Here is a 17,330-nt window from a genome sequence, read left to right as displayed (position 1 = left end):
GACATCTGATCATATGTAGCTCATTTCATCATTGATATCTGCGTCTTTATCACCCTGTTTTATAAACCCAGAACAAGCAGTAATCCAGCAGAGTCAACTGGCCGACTCATAAAGCTCTACCTTCAAAGCAGATGGTTATATTTGCAGAGCGTTGCTCAAAGACTCCTGCCTACGTCCCCTCGCTGATATCAAAGAAGCATGTGCACATCACAACGTCACAAATGAGCAACTGGGGAATATTTTTAGACCAATAGCGATCCAGATGTATAATAAAAATGGAGATGAAAGGTGACCATACAAAATGTAAACATTTCAGGTGAAATTATATTGAACATGAAGGATTTCTTCTGCTAGTAAATCTTTGGTTTGTAAAGTGGTTCCAGTAAAAGACATTCATTTTTTTCACTTGAAAACATATTTGATTTGTAAGATTTGTATGTGTTATTACAGGAAATTCTTTATTTTAATTTAATACCCCTTATATAAGCAGTTATGAGAGTTTGCAAAGAAATTGGAAGCATGAGCATAGCCATGTTTAAAGGGGAGGGGTCTGTCAGCGTGGGGTTTAGAGGTATAAATGCAACCTAAAAACAGATGAGACAGACAGGAGGACACTTTCACATTAACCCAGGGCACTTTTTCTAGTTGTGTTTTTCCCCAGCTCTTTTGATTGAAGAGACAGAGGTGGATGAAGAGATGGATAAATGGAAGCTCCAGCTGGTTTTTGTGACATTTTGTGCTTTGGTTCAAATGTATCAGGCATCTTCAGTGGACGAGGAGAGAGGGTTATCTGAAGACTGGCAGGTAGGCATTGCTGTTATTGAAAGAGAGGGATGAAACTGTGAAACAAATGTTTTATTGTACTGCACACACTTGCTTTAATTCCTGCTTCAAGAAGAATACTAAATAAAGAGACTATGTACAGTGTGGTTTTTATAACAAAGAAGGGCATATTGATGAAGAAAATACATTTTTATAATCCTTTTTTTTCCCTGACATTTCTACAAATCATTTCATGTTTTTTTTGCCAGGACGAGTCAGTGGAGGCAGATCTGACCCTCCCGTTGACCACGCTGATGAAAAGAGCTAAAGCCCTCCGCTTCTACGGACTGATGGGGAAACGCTCAGGAGGTTAAAAAACACACACATAATGAAAAGTAATGTTTAAAGAGCTCTTTATGCAGTATTGTATGTGTTTTAATAAAGTTGGTTTCTCTTTGGCCCTCACAGGTGAAAAGAAACCTTTTCAAGAGAAAAGAAGTAAGTAGCTTGATGTTGTTTGAAACTGAAGCAAAATGTGACAGCACCACTCAGCCCAGATATTAGAGGTGTTTTCAGACCAAACAGTTCTTTTGAAAAGGAACTATTCACTAAGAAGTTCCCTGAGAACTACACACCATGCAGACTTTTTTTTTCTGTCCACATTCGCTACACCATCATCCTGAAGCAGGAGCTAAAAAAGTTCCTCTTTTTTTAAAATAGTTCATAGTTCCTGTGGTGTGGAATTGATTAAAAAAAGGGCAGAGGGGATCCAAGTTCCTAGAACTATGAAAAAGTCTCTGCAGTCTGAAAACGCCTTATATATCTGTGTCTCTGAATGGCCATTATTTCGATTTAATCACAAGACTACGTCGTTGATTTAAAATGTTCCTCACACTTTGTAGGAAATAAAGGAGAAATGTTTGTGGGCCTGATGGGAAGAAGCATTTCAAGAGACAGTAAGCACAAAAAGCAAATCGTTCAAAATTAAAGGCAGCTTTATTGATATTAAAAATATCAAATTGCTAATACACATTTAACATCCATGATTTATAGTACAAATTATGAACAGTCAAATGTTTCCTGTTGATCAGATTCTTTAACCAGAGGAAGTCCGTCTGCCACAACCGCTGCGCCCGATGTTTTGGAGAAACCACACAAGCAAGGTATGATTGAGTCCGTATAAAAACCTGAGGTTGTTTTTATTTCAATGTGCATTTCTTACAGTGGTAGCGTCTTAATATGTCCTCCCCCCCTTGAAAATGAAAAAGGATCTGATTACTGCACTATTATTTGGCAGGTTCTTCAGAGGAATGGTTCCAAATACTGTACTGAAGGAGCTGGAGAAAAAGAAGTACACACTTATCTATACAATTTTACACCAACCAAAGACGTCACCGTACACCATTTCCCAGAATACACTCTGCTTGCATTTTCATTTCATGCCGACAGTTACTGTATTTATCAACAACAAAAAAAACAGCCGTCAAATGCAGTAAGAATGTATGTTTTCTTTTTTTTTTTTCAATGAAAGAGCAGAACATTCATGTTATCCACCACGTTGGACATTTCAACATTCAAAGCTTAAAGTAGGCCGTTTTAAAAGAAATAGGACAAAGAAGACTCTACTGTGGACTAAGTAATTTGTCTGATTTGTAACATATGATGTTTTTAAAAATATAAACAAAAGTAAAATATAAAATAAAAAAGGGTTCAGACAAAAAAAATGAAAGATGTGATGAACATGATAGAAAGACAGAGCACTGGTCTTTTATTGACAGTTTTGTGGGTTTAGGCTACTTGTGGCTGGTGAGGCTGGAGGTGAGTTCATTCAGTAGCCTGAGGGTTCTTAGTGCTTATGTCCCTTTGGGAGGGGTCCACTTCAGTGAGCTCGGGTCGATGGTTTTGTTGCTATTGCCTCGCTTGATCTCCTTTGCCTTCCACTCGTCTATCAGATCCTAGCAGGAAGATAAAGACGTTGTTTGTTTAACAGGAAAAAGCATTAAGACTGGAGTATATAAAAAAATGCTTATATAGTCAATTATATTAACAACAGTGGTAACAGGAAGTAGGTATATATCTGAAGGAAATTGATATTTAACTCTTTATTTAGGTATAAATAATCCAACAGAATAATCTTGATTTATGAACTTTATGCTTTATTTAAGGCTCCAATAAGGAACATTGGGTTTGTGTTGAGTTTGGCTCCCCCTATGGACAACACAGAGTATCTTATCTCTTTGCTTATTTTTTCATGTGCATTTTAGGTATGGTTTTCTGACAAAAAATATATCATCTTGCTGTCCTATAACAGTCAAATATATCTCTCACACTGTGAACCTTTGCTCTGGATTTTCTTCAACTGGGTTTAAACAATCTAACCCGACACCTCGCCAATGGCAGGCGTTATAAGCAATATAAATAATTATGTAGAAATAATCAAACTTGTCAGTGATGGTCTTGTTTGCTCTGAAAGGTCTAAAGGAGGCATCATTTGTAATTTCAGTCCAGTTAAAAACTTCTCACAGGAGATATAAATGACTAAGAGAGATGAAACATTTCATCATTAGTAAATCCTACCTGTCGTTTTAACACCAAGTGCTTCCCCTTCCAATACTTCAGCATCTGTAGAGACTGCAGGGTGCTCACAATGTCCACCGGATTAACAGCAGTCTCCTGACTGATCTCTGTGCATCAAACATCAACAACAAATAGGTTAGCTATGTATGCATGTGTGTGTCTTTTCCTCATCGATCTTCTCATGTGTTAATAAACTTTTTTCCCATCAACATGTGCTGTTTGACTTCTGTTACCTTTGATGGAGATCTCTTTGCCTTGGAAGTTGTACATGTATCTGAGTAGCACTTCCTTCCAGTAGCTTCGGTAGCTGATGAGGCCCAGGTCAGACAGAGGCCTCTCTGGTGAGCCGACCTTCTCTTCCACTTTGGACAGCAGGTAGCCTTGAACAAGCAGGGAAGTATGACGGGAACACTCTTTGTTACGGTGCAAACAAACCATAAAGATAATTCAGTCACAGTGATTTCCTCTGGGGGATTTTATTACGCAAACCCAAAATGGACACTTGTCTTATCTTTTTTTTTTTTTTTTTTTACTCCGTTAGTTTTCCCATATGTTATCTTAAGATGTCAACTTCTTGATCTTGTTAGCACGACAAAGCAAAGCTGATTTTCCCCATGATTACAGGGACATTTCTTGGTGATCTAAACATCAACAAACAGGCTGGTCACTGTGATAGGCAATGCCATGCTCCCATTGCATCTCTAGGGAAATCAACAAGATCAACAAGTAGAAATCTAGAGAGAACTGGAAATGACTTTGTATGACAGGAAAACAGAAAATACAATGTATGGATGCATGTCTGCTTAGAACCTCCATCGCTTTCTGACCATTGGATCAGGTAGTGTAAGAGAAATGTTCTTTGCATTGGTCAACACTTATTTAAGCTATTTTTGTCTCTTTAATAAAAGAAGGGGAGACAGTTATTGGTTATATGAATATGGATACATACTGAAGTCAATGAGCATCTTTCCAAAGCCCTGCCTCATGTACTGTGGCATTGTCAGGATACAGGAAACGTTGTAGTTCAGGAAAGAATTCTTCTCCTTTGTGAATTAAAAAAAAAAGGAAAACCATTCAAGTTACTACTACAAAGAACAAACATTTTCTACAACAAATGCACTTAAATAAACAGCATATGCATGCCACATGTGTTTCCTTCATTTACCTTGGAGAAGTATCCCACTAAATGGCAGCCCGTGTTGTCGGCCTCAGTCATGACGTAGAACAGAAACGGCTCCACATCATAATAGAGCGTTTTGTGGTCCAAGAAGAGCTTGGCAAGTAAACACAGGTTCTGGCAGTAGATCTGCGGGTTGAATAACAGCCACTCCCTTCATTATGGTTTTTTTGTTCATAAGATGAGACGTCACTGAGATGTTTGCTTCACTGGCCTGGATGTAACCAGTCGACCAATATTGACAAGTGAGTCCACCTACCTTGTTCTTTTTCCCGTCAACTTCAAACACAGATATCGCTCCCTTTCTGTACACCTCGTCTCCTGGAGGATGCTTCCACACACACTTAGCCTGAGAGGACATTTAACACCACACATATCAGCGACATTATTAAAGAAATATTAGCAAAAGCTGAGGAGCATTTAGTGTGGCATTCATGGTGTATCAGACTCTCTCTCACCATGTGTCTCCTGAGAATGGTTTGGCTCTTCATGTACTTCAGGCAGAACTCGCAGACGTAGAGGCGACCCAGGCGAGCATACTCCTCAGGATATGGTGAGTGGTACCAGGTGTCCAGCTCGTAGCGGCCAAACAGGATGGTCTTGATCATGTTGCTGCCCTCAGTGATCTGACCCTGGATACGCAGCTTCTCCTGCAGAAAGGACATAAAGGGGGGGGTTACACCTGCTCTTAGTATATGCTATATGTCTTTTTTTATAACCGATTATTTCAGTATGACACATGAAAGAGCTCATTACCAGATCTTCAGATGCCCGGGCTTGTGCTTTTCTGAAGAGCTCCAGATCGTAATCACTGGTGATGTTCTCTAGCAGAGGCTCTCTGGTGTTGCCGTGCGTCTGCCGATGCTCCTGTGGACCAGACAGAATATATAACAACAGAGTCCCTTAAATGATATGGAACGCACAACTGCAAGTGAGCAACTTCATGTTGGAGTGCCAGTAATGTACCATGTGTTTTTCCTTCTGCTCCTTCTGAAGGCTAGAGTTTCTTCCTTTCCTCATCTCAGCCACCTGCTCTTTGTATCTGCTCTGTTTCGATGTTGGGGTCTAAAAAAATCAGATAGAAATACAATCGACTTTGATGTTATGATCCCTGCTTCACAATAACAACTGTGACTTTAATTTGAATCATATTGTCAGCACGTTAGAAAGTCTGTTTGGTAACTCAGCAGCATTAATTAATGTTAATTGTGATTTTTTTGGTCATTTTTCAGACAATATGAATGATAGTACAAAAATGTTTCTTTCACTCTTGGTTAGTGGTTGGGTAAAGCCATTTATTATCAAACAATTGTGTTTGCTCTTTTTAAATCATTATAACAACAGAAACTACCCAAATTACCCTGATCAAAAGTTTACATACCCTGGAGGTTTTGGCCAGATAACATACACACAAGTTGACACACACGGGTCTAAATGGCTACTGAAGGTAACCTCACCTGTGATCTGTTTGCTTGTAATCAGTGTGTGTATAAAAAGTCAGTGAGTTTCTGGGCTCCTGACAGACCCCTGCATGTTTCATCCAGTGCTGCACTAACGTTGCTGGATTCCGAGCCATGGGGAAAGCAAAAGAATTATAAAAGGATCTGCGGGAGAAGGTAGTTGAACTTTATAAAACAGGAAAAGGATTTAAAAAGATATCCAAGGATTTGAGAATGCCAATTAGCAGTGTTCAAACTCTAATTAGGAAGTGGAAAATTAGGTATTCTGTTGAAACCAAGCCACGGTCAGGTAGACCAACAAAAATTTCAGCCACAACTGCCAGGAAAATTGTTCGGGATGCGAAGAAAAACCCACAAATAACTTCAGCTGACATACAGGACTGAAAAAAAGTGGTGTGGCTGTTTCAAGATGCACAATAAGGAGGCACTTGAAGAAAAATGGGCTGCATGGTCGAGTCGCCAGAAGCCCAAGAATTTACAGGAACTGGAGGCTTTTTACCAAGAAGAATGGGCAGCTTTACCACCTGAGAAAATTAAGTGCCTCATCCACAACTACCACAAAAGACTTCAAGGTGTAATTGATGTCAAAAGGGGCAATACACGGTATTAAGAAGTAGGGTATGTAAACTTTTGATCAGGGTAATTTGGGTAGTTTCTGTTGTCATTATGATTTAAAAAGAGCAAACACAATTGTTTGATAATAAATGGCTTCACCCAACCACTAACCATGAGTGAAAGAAAAGTTTTTGTATTATCATTCATATTGTCTGAAAAATGACCAAAAAAATCACAAATATATGTAAAGGTATGTAGGTATGTAAACTTATGAGCACAACTGTAATGCCAATAATCCCACTAATAGACTACCTGATGCCGGGTTGCATGCCGTGAATTGCTTTCTTCTTGAGGCTTCACGTCCTCCTCTTGTTTCTCACGGCTAACGGCTTTCACCTAAAATAGAGAGGAATGGGAACATCATCGTCCGTGTTAAGAAAAAAGACAAGATTTGAACAATCCCAAGCTAACAAGGTTAAACAGAAAAACACAGTTCTGTATTGGTCATTTTAAAAAATACTAATTAATAAAACGGAATAATGCAGCTCACTGTATTTAATGAAAAAGATGTTTGGAAAAATATGTGTAAATATCATAAAAAACCAACAACAATAATAATAATAATGTACGATAAAGGAGAAAAACTTACAAAAATCACCCAAAAAGAATTCAAACAACTCATACGGCCACTCTCAGAGCAAATGATGCTTGAAAGGGAAATAAAATTTCAGCAGACCAACAACTTAAACATCAATAGATTTCTGTTGAAGACACTCACCTTGCATTCATCAGCAGACAGATTGTGATAAAGTGGACAACCTGATACAGCAAAATGACGTTCATGTTTTCCTGTGAGGTGACCTGGAGAAATGTAGAAAAAGAGATTGTGGCATTATGATAGAGAAAAAAGTCAATGATTAAAAATCAATGTTAGATTTTATATCAATAATCAGTTATACTCTTAATTAGCTTTTGCATTAAATATTTAAATGCATTTTACCAAGTGAATTGCATCCCGGTGTAGGGCATTTCATGTTGAAGTTGTACGTCTCATGACAGCGGCGGCGTTTTGGGCGATGGGAGAGGTCCTTATCAGAATCTCGACTTGCCGGATCTTTGGCCTGACTCTCATCGTGGGAGGCGTTGGGGCTGGAGATGTCCAGTTCAGATTCAGAGGAGGGGGCATTTCCTGTCGGCGTCAATGGTGGAGATTCATCATGATCCGTAGCTCGCTTCAAGTCCGGGGTATCTAAGGCATCAGAAGTGAAATCGTCGCTATGATTTAACACCTGAGATGAAGTAAACCTTCATTTTTTTAAACACAGGATATGTAGACCCACCCTGAGAGCTTTGGCTAAGGCGAGTAGAGGCTCTGGTGAGGCGCTGTCTCTTGGTCATGTTTCCATCACTTTCTGAACTGTTTGTCTGCTCTCTTTCAGCGGAGGAGTCTGAATCTTCAGTTCCATCTGAGCCACTACCTCCCATATGTCTCTATCAGGGGACCAAGAAAAGAAAATACATGAAGGGCTTCTAGAAAAATAACACAATGTCAGAATAAAAAATGAAGTCTATGTCAAGTGTCAGTGACGTAAATCAGCAATAATATTGGTCTGCCTCACAAAGCACAATCAAACAGGTTAGCATGCTAGATAGATAGATAGATAGATAGATAGATAGATAGATACTTTATTGATCCAGAGGGAAATTCAAAGCATCCAGTAGCAGGTTACAAAGACGTACATGACATGAAACATTTGTTACAAATTAAACCACAACCCCCCCCCCCCCCCCGTTGTACATAACCTGTACAGGGATAAAAATATATGTGCAATATAAACAAGAACCTATAAACAGTTGAGGAAAGAAATCTGTAATTAGACCTGAAAATAAAAAAATAAAAAAAGTGTTGACCTTCTGAAGTTGTGTTGTTTATATATGTACAGCAATGTTTAAAAAGAAGATAGTGCAAAGAGTAGTTATTGGAGGGTTTTTCTTGGACTTAGCATCCACATTTCTATGTTAACAGAATGTCTGTGAGAAAAGGTTCAAGTGTTGGTCTGTATGTAACCCCTGTAATCATGAGAGAAAGGCCAAATACCTCTGATAGCTTGTGTTAGCTTGGCTGGTGGTAACATAGGGTTTCACACTGTGTGATTAATGCATGCAACTAATTGCTACACCAAAATACAGAAGGCCTATGGTCATTCATAAAAATCAACTTTACAGTCCGGATATTAAGTATCATGGCTGCACGGCTAAGCAGCAGGTTACACTTCAGCTGCCTATTATTGTTGTTAGCTTAGCCTCTAAAGTTAGCTAAGCTGACCCCGCTTTCTCATACGGCTAATAGACCGTGGCACCAAACCCCATTGATAAATCTCACAGTTTAAGTTGTAGTGACAGCTGGTGTTCTCACAACATGTTCTAGTTCACATATTATTGAGCTAAAGTCGGTTATTGTGGTTTTATGGTAAACTCGGCGTACATATAAACCCACAAAATTCATTTTAATTAAAATAATACCAGGGACAAACCTTTTGATTTGGTTTAGCTGCTCGTTTCCAGCATCAAAGTTGTATTTAGCTTTAGGCGTTTTCACTAAGTGAAAATGTTGACAGGAGAATATTGTTCAAAATAAAGAGTTTTAAAAACTAATAAATGATAAATGATGAAAGGTAGACCCCAAAGTATACACAGGTGATGTCTTGTTATGGCATGCTAAGTTGTCGAGTTGTTCAATGTAATATGGTAGAGCCCATTCGGAGTGCTAACTAAGCTAACGTTACCCTCTTGTGCGACCTACATTTGTTCTTACCTGTCGTCTACGAGGCATGTTTACTCAGATTACAGGTAGTTCCTATCGATGTGTTTCCGCCAATCTAAAAAATAACCCAAACTTTTGCAAAAAAATGAAAAAACGACTATTTATTGATTATTTCCAGGCAGAAGTTTATATGTACACAGCGTTGCCTGGTTCTGGTACACATTCCCCGCACAGACCGACAGAGCGGGGAATTGCATTTCCGGTGGAAAATCTGTGGACCGTGAGCCGCCAGACCAGCAGGGGGCGACTGCGTGCTGAACTCTACAACCGTGGAATTGGGTGATACTCTAGTCCCCCGTTTTATGAAAGCTCCTGATAGCTTTCCCTACAACTTTTACATTTACCTATCACATTATTAACACCTTGCTGCATCTGTATATTTATAAGCCCCCCTCCCCCCCACCAATGCTGTTTAGTGTGAAGTTAAATTTAGGAAGATAGTGAGATATGACCATGAGCTCTGGAAATGTTGTTAAGATAAGATAATCCTTTATTTATCCCACAACGGGGAAATTTACTCTCTCTTGTAGGCTCTCTTATGCCAATTGTTTCATATTTTTACATTTTTACATTATAAAGCATTTGGAAGTCAAGTAACCTACAGGCTGTCCTGTGATGTCATCCCACTTAAAGCTGCTTTTCTTAATTTATAACATCTCTAATTTTAACAACCAACTAGATGGAAAAATAATGAAACATGTCTCAAAGACTAGACTCTTTAACAGCATCACCACCTCATGATTCATATCAATAATGCTACACACTGTGTGTGTTTTTAATAATAATAATAACTCTTTCCACAAGTGTAAGTGTACATACCTAGTATTATTCTATTATTGTATTTTTTCTCCCTTTATTTAACTGATGTACATATGTTTGATTTTTAACTTCTTGTTATTTTTGATAATTATATTCCTGTTTCTTGAGCTGTTGTGACAAAAAAAATTCCTCCATGGGGATCAATAAAGTTTATCTTTATCTTATCTTTAAACTTTTGGTAGTGCATAATTTTCTCCCCACTTAATGCACTTTCCTTAGACAAAAAGGAACAATACAACATTTAAAAATTAACAGGAATAATCGGATTAGAATTCCTGTGATGTGTTCACTGACTTCCCTTCTCTTGTGTCTCCCTGCCCCCACGTTCACCTCTCAGCCACCAGTCGGGGGGGAAGCTGAAGTTTCTTGAAGACCCAGTAAATGCATCTGTTTTCTGGAGAGTTCCACTTCTGACAGACTATAAACAGCAGGGGAGGGGGTTGTGGCAGGCAAGCCTCCCAGCAGCTGATACCAACTTGCTCTATATATAGACTCCAGGGCCTGGACACTGCTTTAGAGCCTGCACCACAATCGAGCAAGACACATGGTTTTACTTTGTGCTTGTCAAAGGAACGAGACATTAGTTTTAGTTTTGTAATAGAATCAGAAATGAACAAGCCAAAAATTGTCAGACCAGAGGAAAGGTAAGTGACCAACATCTTATTAACAGAAAAACGCATGAAGAGGTGTATCTTAAACAAGAACACAAGACAAATGATCACATCAGTGGATTTATAGTTTCTTTCTGTGTTTAACAGCCAGCCAGCACGTGCACTTTGGTTTGACAGAAAAAAATATGTGACTATCAACTTCAAGGTTCAGAGACCTAAAGATGTGCAGGTGGATATCCAGCCTGACAAAATGATTTTATGGTGAGTTTGTTTATTTCTGTGTAAGGTTACTCTTCTATTTGCCTTCTTTCTTGTGTATTTAAAAAACAGTAATTACTTGAACCATAAATATTGTAAATTGTGATCTTTTTTGCCGTTTCATTGACGAATCTCTCCTCTCTCACAACAGCTGCAAAAATGACACAGATGATGTTTTCTACAATGAGCTACACTTCTATGAGAAAGTTCAAATACATGTAAGCCTATAGTATCTCATTTGTCAGGCATTTTAAAAACATGTGGATTATTTTATAAACATGCTGACAGTACAGTTACTGTGATACCAAATTTAAAATGTTTTCAACACTGTAAAAGGACTCCAGAGAGAGGGTCTACGATCGCACCATCAATGTGTTGCTGAGGAAGGTGAAGCCAGATTATGCATGGCCGCGTCTTCAGAAGGATGAAGCTCGGGTTAGTTCACATGAGTGTGTGTGCATTTCCTTCCATCTTTCCATCACTTTTTTTTTTTAGTATTTTATTAATTTTAAACATTGGCCACATTGCCTCAGTGTCAGTACCTGGTCATTTATTGACAAATATTTATGTTCACTTTTTTCTTACTAAAAGGTCACATCTTAAAGGATTTATTAGAACAGTATTTCTTTCAGAGCAATTAGTTAATTTATCAACAGCTTTAACCACGTTAGAAAAATGCATGGTCTCAAATAGACATGAGTTTCCCACTGATGATTACAATTTGAAATTCATCTTAATCCACTGTTAAACAGGCAGGCAGTACAAGAAACCTCCAACACCTGTATACATTTGAATCAGGGTGCTGCTTCACCTTGGTAAGCATCATTTCTCATTGTATCGTGTCTCCTTCTTTCTGCAGCCAAGTTGGATTACTGTAGACTTTGATAACTGGAGGGACTGGGAGAATGAAGAAGACGAAGGAAAGGAAGAGTTTGATAGATATGCGGATGTGAGTACCTGCTGTGTGTCAAGCAAGTTCATTCAATTTGTCTGTTAGAGCTTATTAAAGGTACATGTGACTTGAACATGTCAAAATATAGCTACAGCAGAGGTTTTGGATTCATGTGTGTGTTTGTCTGAGTAATCATTTGGCTCTCCCTTTTCAGATGATCCAGGAAATCTCTGGTAAAAACAAAGGAGCAGCACCAGATATGGGGGATCTAAGTGATGTAAGTCAAATGTTAGTGTGATAGTCTAAACAGGTTTTAGGGTGTATATCCCTTTTCTGTTCAATAACCACTGTGTTTTCTTCATTAATGCATGAAAACTAGAAAACACTAATCTTGATTACTTTGCATGATTATTGAATCAGATAGTTTATGGTCATTCAGATGTTGACACATTCCACTTTCTTTTATATCTTCCCCTACAGTCGGACTGAGAGCCACAGCGCCCCCTGCTTGTGTTTGAAGCCTCTATAAAAAAAGATCCTGATGACAGTTCTATGTTTGCTCAAGCTTTGTGTTATTTGCAGATGATTTTAGGTGTTATTGTTCAAAATACTGTGATATTTTCTATGGGATTATTTATTGATGTGTTTTGTCCACTGTGTGCACAGACATATCACATCAATTTTCAATAAAGGTAATGATACTCGGCACAGTTTTTATATTGTTGTTTTGATTTACACATGTTTTTTAAAGGCTACCATCTGTATATAAGGGTTTCATGCTTTATATGGTTGACTTGGGCAGCAGTAGCTCAGTCTGTAGGGACTTGGGCTGGGAATCGGAGGGTCGCCGGTCCAAGTCCCGGCACGGACCAAGTCTGTAAATTGGCCTGGATATGTCCAGACATTGTGTGACCATAACAGGGGAAGAGTTTGATGTGACACTGAGGTGGACAAATGTGTATAAAACGGGAAATGTCACGAATGAGGAGCACTTTGGGTGAACAGTGTAAATATATTTCACTGTAAGTCTTTTGCATTCCAGTAGAGTGCGGTAATGCAGTAATGCCGCCATTAAAAACCAATAGAAGAAGAAGAAGAAGAAGAAGAAGAAGTCGGTGAAACGAAATTTGGTCTCTGTTGCTAGCCATACTAACCAGCCTCCCCTCATATACATTACATAAACTAGTGTGAGGTCGAGTTTTCCACGCAAAGACATTCCAATATGGCTTTTCAGTGTCAACGAGACTGTTATATGAAAGAGGTACGAACATGTTTCATGTCATGTAGCATTCATTATCTGCAGTGGTTAGCATTGTTGCTAATGCTAACTATAGTTACTGGACCAGAGTCTATAGTGAGCAGGACCTAGTTACAGACTGTGTTGGAATGTTTATTACTAGCTAACAAGTCATATTTATGTTCCCAACCAAACACAGTTGCCCATGAGTTTTACCATTTAGTTTATATTGAAGTGAAGATACAATCAGTTGCTGTGACGCTTTTTTTGTTTTGTGAAAACACAACACACTTTATCAACGTAAAGAGGATATAACTTAATGTACGTTTCCATTTCATGTGTTGTTCCTTCAGTTTGTCACCTCTGTGGTGTCCTGCTGTCCAGCTGAACTCAAACAAGAGGTCAACGGAAAGAAAGAAACTCTCAAGGGCTTCCATGTCAAGCTCCAAGACACCATATTGTTTCCTGAAGGAGGCGGCCAAGTAAGCAAGTTATAGTTCAATACCTGATTCTGCTCGAAGCAAGCCCTTCTCATTCATGCATGATTTTACTGTACTTCTTTCTTTCAGCCAGATGACCATGGACTGATCGGAGACGTCCCAGCTCTGAGGGTGACGAGACAGGGGCCTGAAGCGGTACACTTTGTGAGCTCACCTTTGGAGGTGGGTCAGCAGGTGCAGGTGAAGGTCGACTGGGAGAGGAGGTTTGATCACATGCAGCAACACTCAGGTGAGCAATGTTAAGAGCCTTTCTCAAACCGCTCCCTCCACACTCTACCTGACGTCACACCCACAGCTGAATGAACTACCCTTCATCAATCAATCAATCAATCAATTTTTATTTGTATAGCGTCAACTCATGACAAGTGTTATCTGGAGACACTTTACAAAAAGCAGGTAAAAGACCTTATTTATTGTTATGTTACAAAAAGCAGGTAAAAGACCTTACTCATTATTACGTTACAAAAAGCAGGTAAAAGACCTTACTTATTGTTATGTTACAAAGACCCGGTCTATCCATCATGAGCACTTTAGCAAAGCAGCAAAAGTTACAGTGGTAAGAAAAAACTGCTTTATTAAAAGGCAGAAATCTTCGACTGGATCCCCGGCTCATGATGAAACAGCCTTCACAGGCCTAGACTGCACCGTGGGGAGAGATGGGATAAAATGTAGGGAGCTGGGGGGGGGGTGTTGTTCAGGCAAGCCGTCCACCAACGATCTCCCCTTCATTAAGGTGGAGGGGATACAGCTAATTTGGACGGCACTCCATGTGGCTGACCCTTCATAAGAGTGCGTAAACGGAGTGGAAGTGTGTTGGAAGAGATTTGAGAAAGGCTCTAAGTAATCATGAAGTTTTGGGACTTATGTTCAGTTTTATGACGGTGAACTGAAAATTCTTAACCAAGATCTTAAATCGTTTCATCAACTTGAACAACATTTTTTTTCCCCTCTCAACTCGTAGGTCAACATTTGATAACAGCTTTGGCAGATGCGTTTTTCGGATACAAGACCACATCCTGGTACATCACCTCACCCCTGCATGGATTAGTATACCAGAAATCGCTTGGATCTGGGTTTTAACTGATTTCTCTTTGTGTGTGTTTTGTTTTTCTAGGGATCTGGGCCGTCAAAGAAGCACCATTGAGCTGGACACTCCCTGTGTGAAGCCCGCCCAGCTCCAGGCCCTGGAAGAAGCTGTAAACGAAAAGATCAGAGCCCACGTCCCCGTCACTGTGCAGCTTCTCTCCATAGACGACCCGGCTGTGGAAAAGGTTCATATACAGTCCTACTCTGTAATCACACTCAAAAAGTCAATGTGTAAGATGTATGTGCTGCATGTAGGGGGTTTCACTTGTACTTTATGTTACAAGAGTTCTGTGTGTGAACCAGGTGAGGAGTCGAGGGCTACCAGACGACCACGCGGGGCCCATACGGATCATTGATATCGAAGGTGTCGACGCCAACATGTGCTGCGGAACTCATGTGTCCAACCTCAGTCACTTACAGGTTCAACTTCATATTTGACTTTTCTCACATTAATTAGTTAAATTTGGACCACTAGATGCATACAGAGTGTTTTTTTTTTTGATAATATACTTATTGTGTATTCCTGTTGTATGAACTTTAGGTAATAAAGCTTCTTGGAACTGAGAAAGGGAAGAAAAACAAAACCAACCTGATCTTCCTGGCAGGAAACAGGGTGTTGAAGTACACTGAGAAAAGCTACAGCACAGAGCGATCACTGGTGTCTTTATTGAAGTAAGTTTAAAGTCTGAATCATTATCAGCGTGACTTTAAAGACTTTATATGTGATTTTGTGATCCAGCAGATGTCGCCCTTGAGCACCAGCATGAAACCAAAACAAGTTGCGCTGCATTGTTGTGTTAGCATGCTAATGCTAGTGATCTTTATTATGCTCGTATCTTCACACTGCATGTAAATTTACCTGAAATGAGCGTGATCTAGAAACACAGTTAAGCAGTGAGTACAGTATGTTATTCTTCTTTTCTCTAGTTCTTCAATTAAACAACTTTTATACGTGAGGGGAGGAGTCAGCCGGCCGTCCAGGCGATGTAAACAAACTGAAGATAGGACTCTGAAAACTCTGAAAACATCACAGACAGTGGGACTCGGGTGTTACACCCATTGTAGACAGTCATGACTCAGAGTTATTTTCAGAGGATATACTTGATTTATATTACATTTAAGTGTGAAAAATCACATATAAAACCTTTAACGTTCTCAGACTATGGTAATAACTTTTTTTTTTTTTTTTTTTTACAGAACTGGGCCTGATGAGCACGTCGAGGCAGTTGACAAGTTGCAGAAATCTGTGAAGCTACTTCAGAAAGTAAGAACATTTCATCAGTGATTTGTTTTGTCTAGTTATGCCTGTACATGTTTATACACAGTATACGTTTGCTGTAACATAGCACATTGCTAACCTTCATGAAAATGTCATGTGCAGACTAACTTAAACCTGCTGCGAGACATGGCTGTCCTCATCGCTCAGAACTTTAAGAGTGACCCTCAGCGAGGCAATTTCTTCAGCTATCACAAGTAAGATGCTTTAAAAAAATAAATAAAAATAAAATAAAGATTTATTTTTGGGCTTTTTGTGCCTTTAAATGAGAGATAGGACAGTGGATAGATTTGGAAATCAGGGAGAGAGAGAGAATGGGGAATGACATGTGGGAAAGGAGCCACAAGCTGGATTCGGACCTGGGTCTCCGTACATGGGACGCGCACTAACCACTGCGTCACCAGCGTCTCACAAGTAAGATGCTTTGAACCATCTTGAGCCAATTTAGTTTAATGATTTAACTGCTCATCCCATGTGCAGAGGCTTAACCCTCAAGGTAGTGGCCCCAGGCTCGACTCCCAACATTGTCCATATACTGCATGACGTCCCCTGATCTCACTCTCCAGTCTTGTACTCTGAAAAGCCTGAAAAATGATCCACAAAGAAAAAAAAAACTCTCCCCATATGACGTTTACAATGAGAAAATGGTTAATCTTTTTTGTCTTTCCAGGAAAGAGGGGGATAATGAGTTCATGGGTATCATTGCCAATGAACTAAACTCTGAGGTAAGAATTTTTTCTGACTGTTCAGTCTTTGTTTTTACAGTTAAATAATGATGATGAAGCCTTTTTTTGTTTTTGCTGCTCTCAGGAAACGTTGGTCTTCCTGACTGTAGGAGAGGAGAAGGGACCTGGATTATTCCTGCTGACTGGACCCAGTGGGCCGGTGTCAGACATGGGACCACGGTAAGAAACATCACCATATATTGATTCAGTTTGAAAAATAGTTTGTGTGTGTTGGTCTTGGATGATTCTATGAGGTTTTTTTTCCCAGGGTGTTGGAGATGCTCCAGGGGAAAGGAGCAGGAAAAAATGGGCGTTTTCAAGGCAAAGCCAACAGCCTGGCACGGAGAGGAGAGGTGGAGGATTTCCTGAGGCAGCACTTCAAACATCACACCTCAGAGGAGGAATAAACCCGCAGTGGACAAGTAAAACAACGTTATAACTTATCATAAATGTAAATAAGTTGAACCTCTGTGAAATATCCTGTTTTAATTCACTTAAATCTTTCCTGTTGGAAGCTCATTTTTGTGTTTGTGTTTTCTGTTAAAGCTCCAGCCACACACACCTTAACGCT

At 39.4% G+C, this 17,330-nt stretch overlaps 3 protein-coding genes across 6 annotated transcripts; 2 read left to right on the top strand and 1 right to left on the bottom strand.

The window, feature by feature from the left end:
* Positions 1-597: 597 nt before the first annotated feature.
* si:ch211-131k2.2 (uncharacterized) lies at positions 598-2,292 on the top strand. The gene is made up of 6 exons (XM_065949316.1): positions 598-804; positions 1,032-1,131; positions 1,231-1,260; positions 1,665-1,718; positions 1,854-1,925; positions 2,060-2,292. The coding sequence occupies exons 1-6, from the start codon at positions 697-699 to the stop codon at positions 2,092-2,094; spliced, it is 399 nt and encodes a 132-aa protein (XP_065805388.1). The 5' UTR covers positions 598-696; the 3' UTR covers positions 2,095-2,292.
* Positions 1,740-9,555, bottom strand: kat7b (K(lysine) acetyltransferase 7b). Of its 3 annotated transcripts, none has more exons than XM_020648164.3 (14): positions 9,335-9,555; positions 7,872-8,022; positions 7,532-7,780; positions 7,310-7,392; positions 6,844-6,927; positions 5,483-5,581; positions 5,273-5,383; positions 4,975-5,166; positions 4,776-4,865; positions 4,505-4,645; positions 4,289-4,382; positions 3,573-3,719; positions 3,340-3,446; positions 1,740-2,717 (listed from the first exon to the last, which is right to left on the bottom strand). In XM_020648164.3, exons 1-14 carry the CDS (start codon positions 9,362-9,364, stop codon positions 2,616-2,618), a joined length of 1,680 nt encoding a protein of 559 aa, XP_020503820.1. In that variant the 5' UTR covers positions 9,365-9,555; the 3' UTR covers positions 1,740-2,615. The 3 variants fall into 3 exon arrangements, with proteins under 3 accessions (XP_020503820.1, XP_020503822.1, XP_020503823.1); XM_020648166.3 differs by having other exon boundaries at positions 9,347-9,555; XM_020648167.3 differs by lacking the exon at positions 9,335-9,555 and adding an exon at positions 9,066-9,088.
* Positions 9,556-10,657: 1,102 nt separating this feature from the next.
* ptges3l (prostaglandin E synthase 3 like) lies at positions 10,658-17,278 on the top strand. Of its 2 annotated transcripts, XM_020648169.3 has the most exons (17): positions 10,658-10,818; positions 10,933-11,046; positions 11,195-11,261; positions 11,380-11,478; positions 11,903-11,992; positions 12,150-12,212; positions 13,526-13,654; positions 13,742-13,901; positions 14,634-14,691; positions 14,787-14,943; positions 15,062-15,178; positions 15,300-15,430; positions 15,956-16,022; positions 16,140-16,231; positions 16,705-16,759; positions 16,845-16,939; positions 17,028-17,278. In XM_020648169.3, exons 1-17 carry the CDS (start codon positions 10,784-10,786, stop codon positions 17,164-17,166), a joined length of 1,668 nt encoding a protein of 555 aa, XP_020503825.1. In that variant the 5' UTR covers positions 10,658-10,783; the 3' UTR covers positions 17,167-17,278. The 2 variants fall into 2 exon arrangements, with proteins under 2 accessions (XP_020503825.1, XP_020503824.1); XM_020648168.3 differs by lacking the exons at positions 13,526-13,654; positions 13,742-13,901; positions 14,634-14,691; ... (6 more) ...; positions 16,845-16,939; positions 17,028-17,278 and adding an exon at positions 12,416-12,641.
* Positions 17,279-17,330: the final 52 nt, after the last annotated feature.

This window comes from Labrus bergylta, chromosome 21 (assembly GCF_963930695.1).
Source record: "Labrus bergylta chromosome 21, fLabBer1.1, whole genome shotgun sequence".
NCBI lineage: Eukaryota > Metazoa > Chordata > Actinopteri > Labriformes > Labridae > Labrus > Labrus bergylta.
The sequence above is the reverse complement of the archived record's forward strand: the minus strand, read 5'-3'. Positions and strand labels throughout refer to the sequence as shown.

Excerpts from the sequence above, each read along its gene's own strand:
- si:ch211-131k2.2 (XM_065949316.1), top strand. The coding sequence starts at position 697 with ATGGATAAATGGAAGCTCCAGCTGGTTTTTGTGACATTTTGTGCTTTG. Across the intron at positions 805-1,031 it reads GGTTATCTGAAGACTGGCAG|GACGAGTCAGTGGAGGCAGA; the intron begins GTAGGCATTGCT and ends TTTTTTTGCCAG. Across the intron at positions 1,132-1,230 it reads GATGGGGAAACGCTCAGGAG|GTGAAAAGAAACCTTTTCAA; the intron begins GTTAAAAAACAC and ends TGGCCCTCACAG.
- kat7b (XM_020648164.3), bottom strand. The coding sequence starts at position 9,364 with ATGCCTCGTAGACGACAGGTAAGAACAAAT. Across the intron at positions 6,928-7,309 it reads TGTCTGCTGATGAATGCAAG|GTGAAAGCCGTTAGCCGTGA; the intron begins GTGAGTGTCTTC and ends TCTCTATTTTAG. Across the intron at positions 3,720-4,288 it reads AAAGATGCTCATTGACTTCA|GCTACCTGCTGTCCAAAGTG; the intron begins GTATGTATCCAT and ends TGCTTGTTCAAG.
- ptges3l (XM_020648169.3), top strand. The coding sequence starts at position 10,784 with ATGAACAAGCCAAAAATTGTCAGACCAGAGGAAAG. Across the intron at positions 13,902-14,633 it reads TCACATGCAGCAACACTCAG|GTCAACATTTGATAACAGCT; the intron begins GTGAGCAATGTT and ends CTCAACTCGTAG. Across the intron at positions 16,940-17,027 it reads GTGTCAGACATGGGACCACG|GGTGTTGGAGATGCTCCAGG; the intron begins GTAAGAAACATC and ends TTTTTTTCCCAG.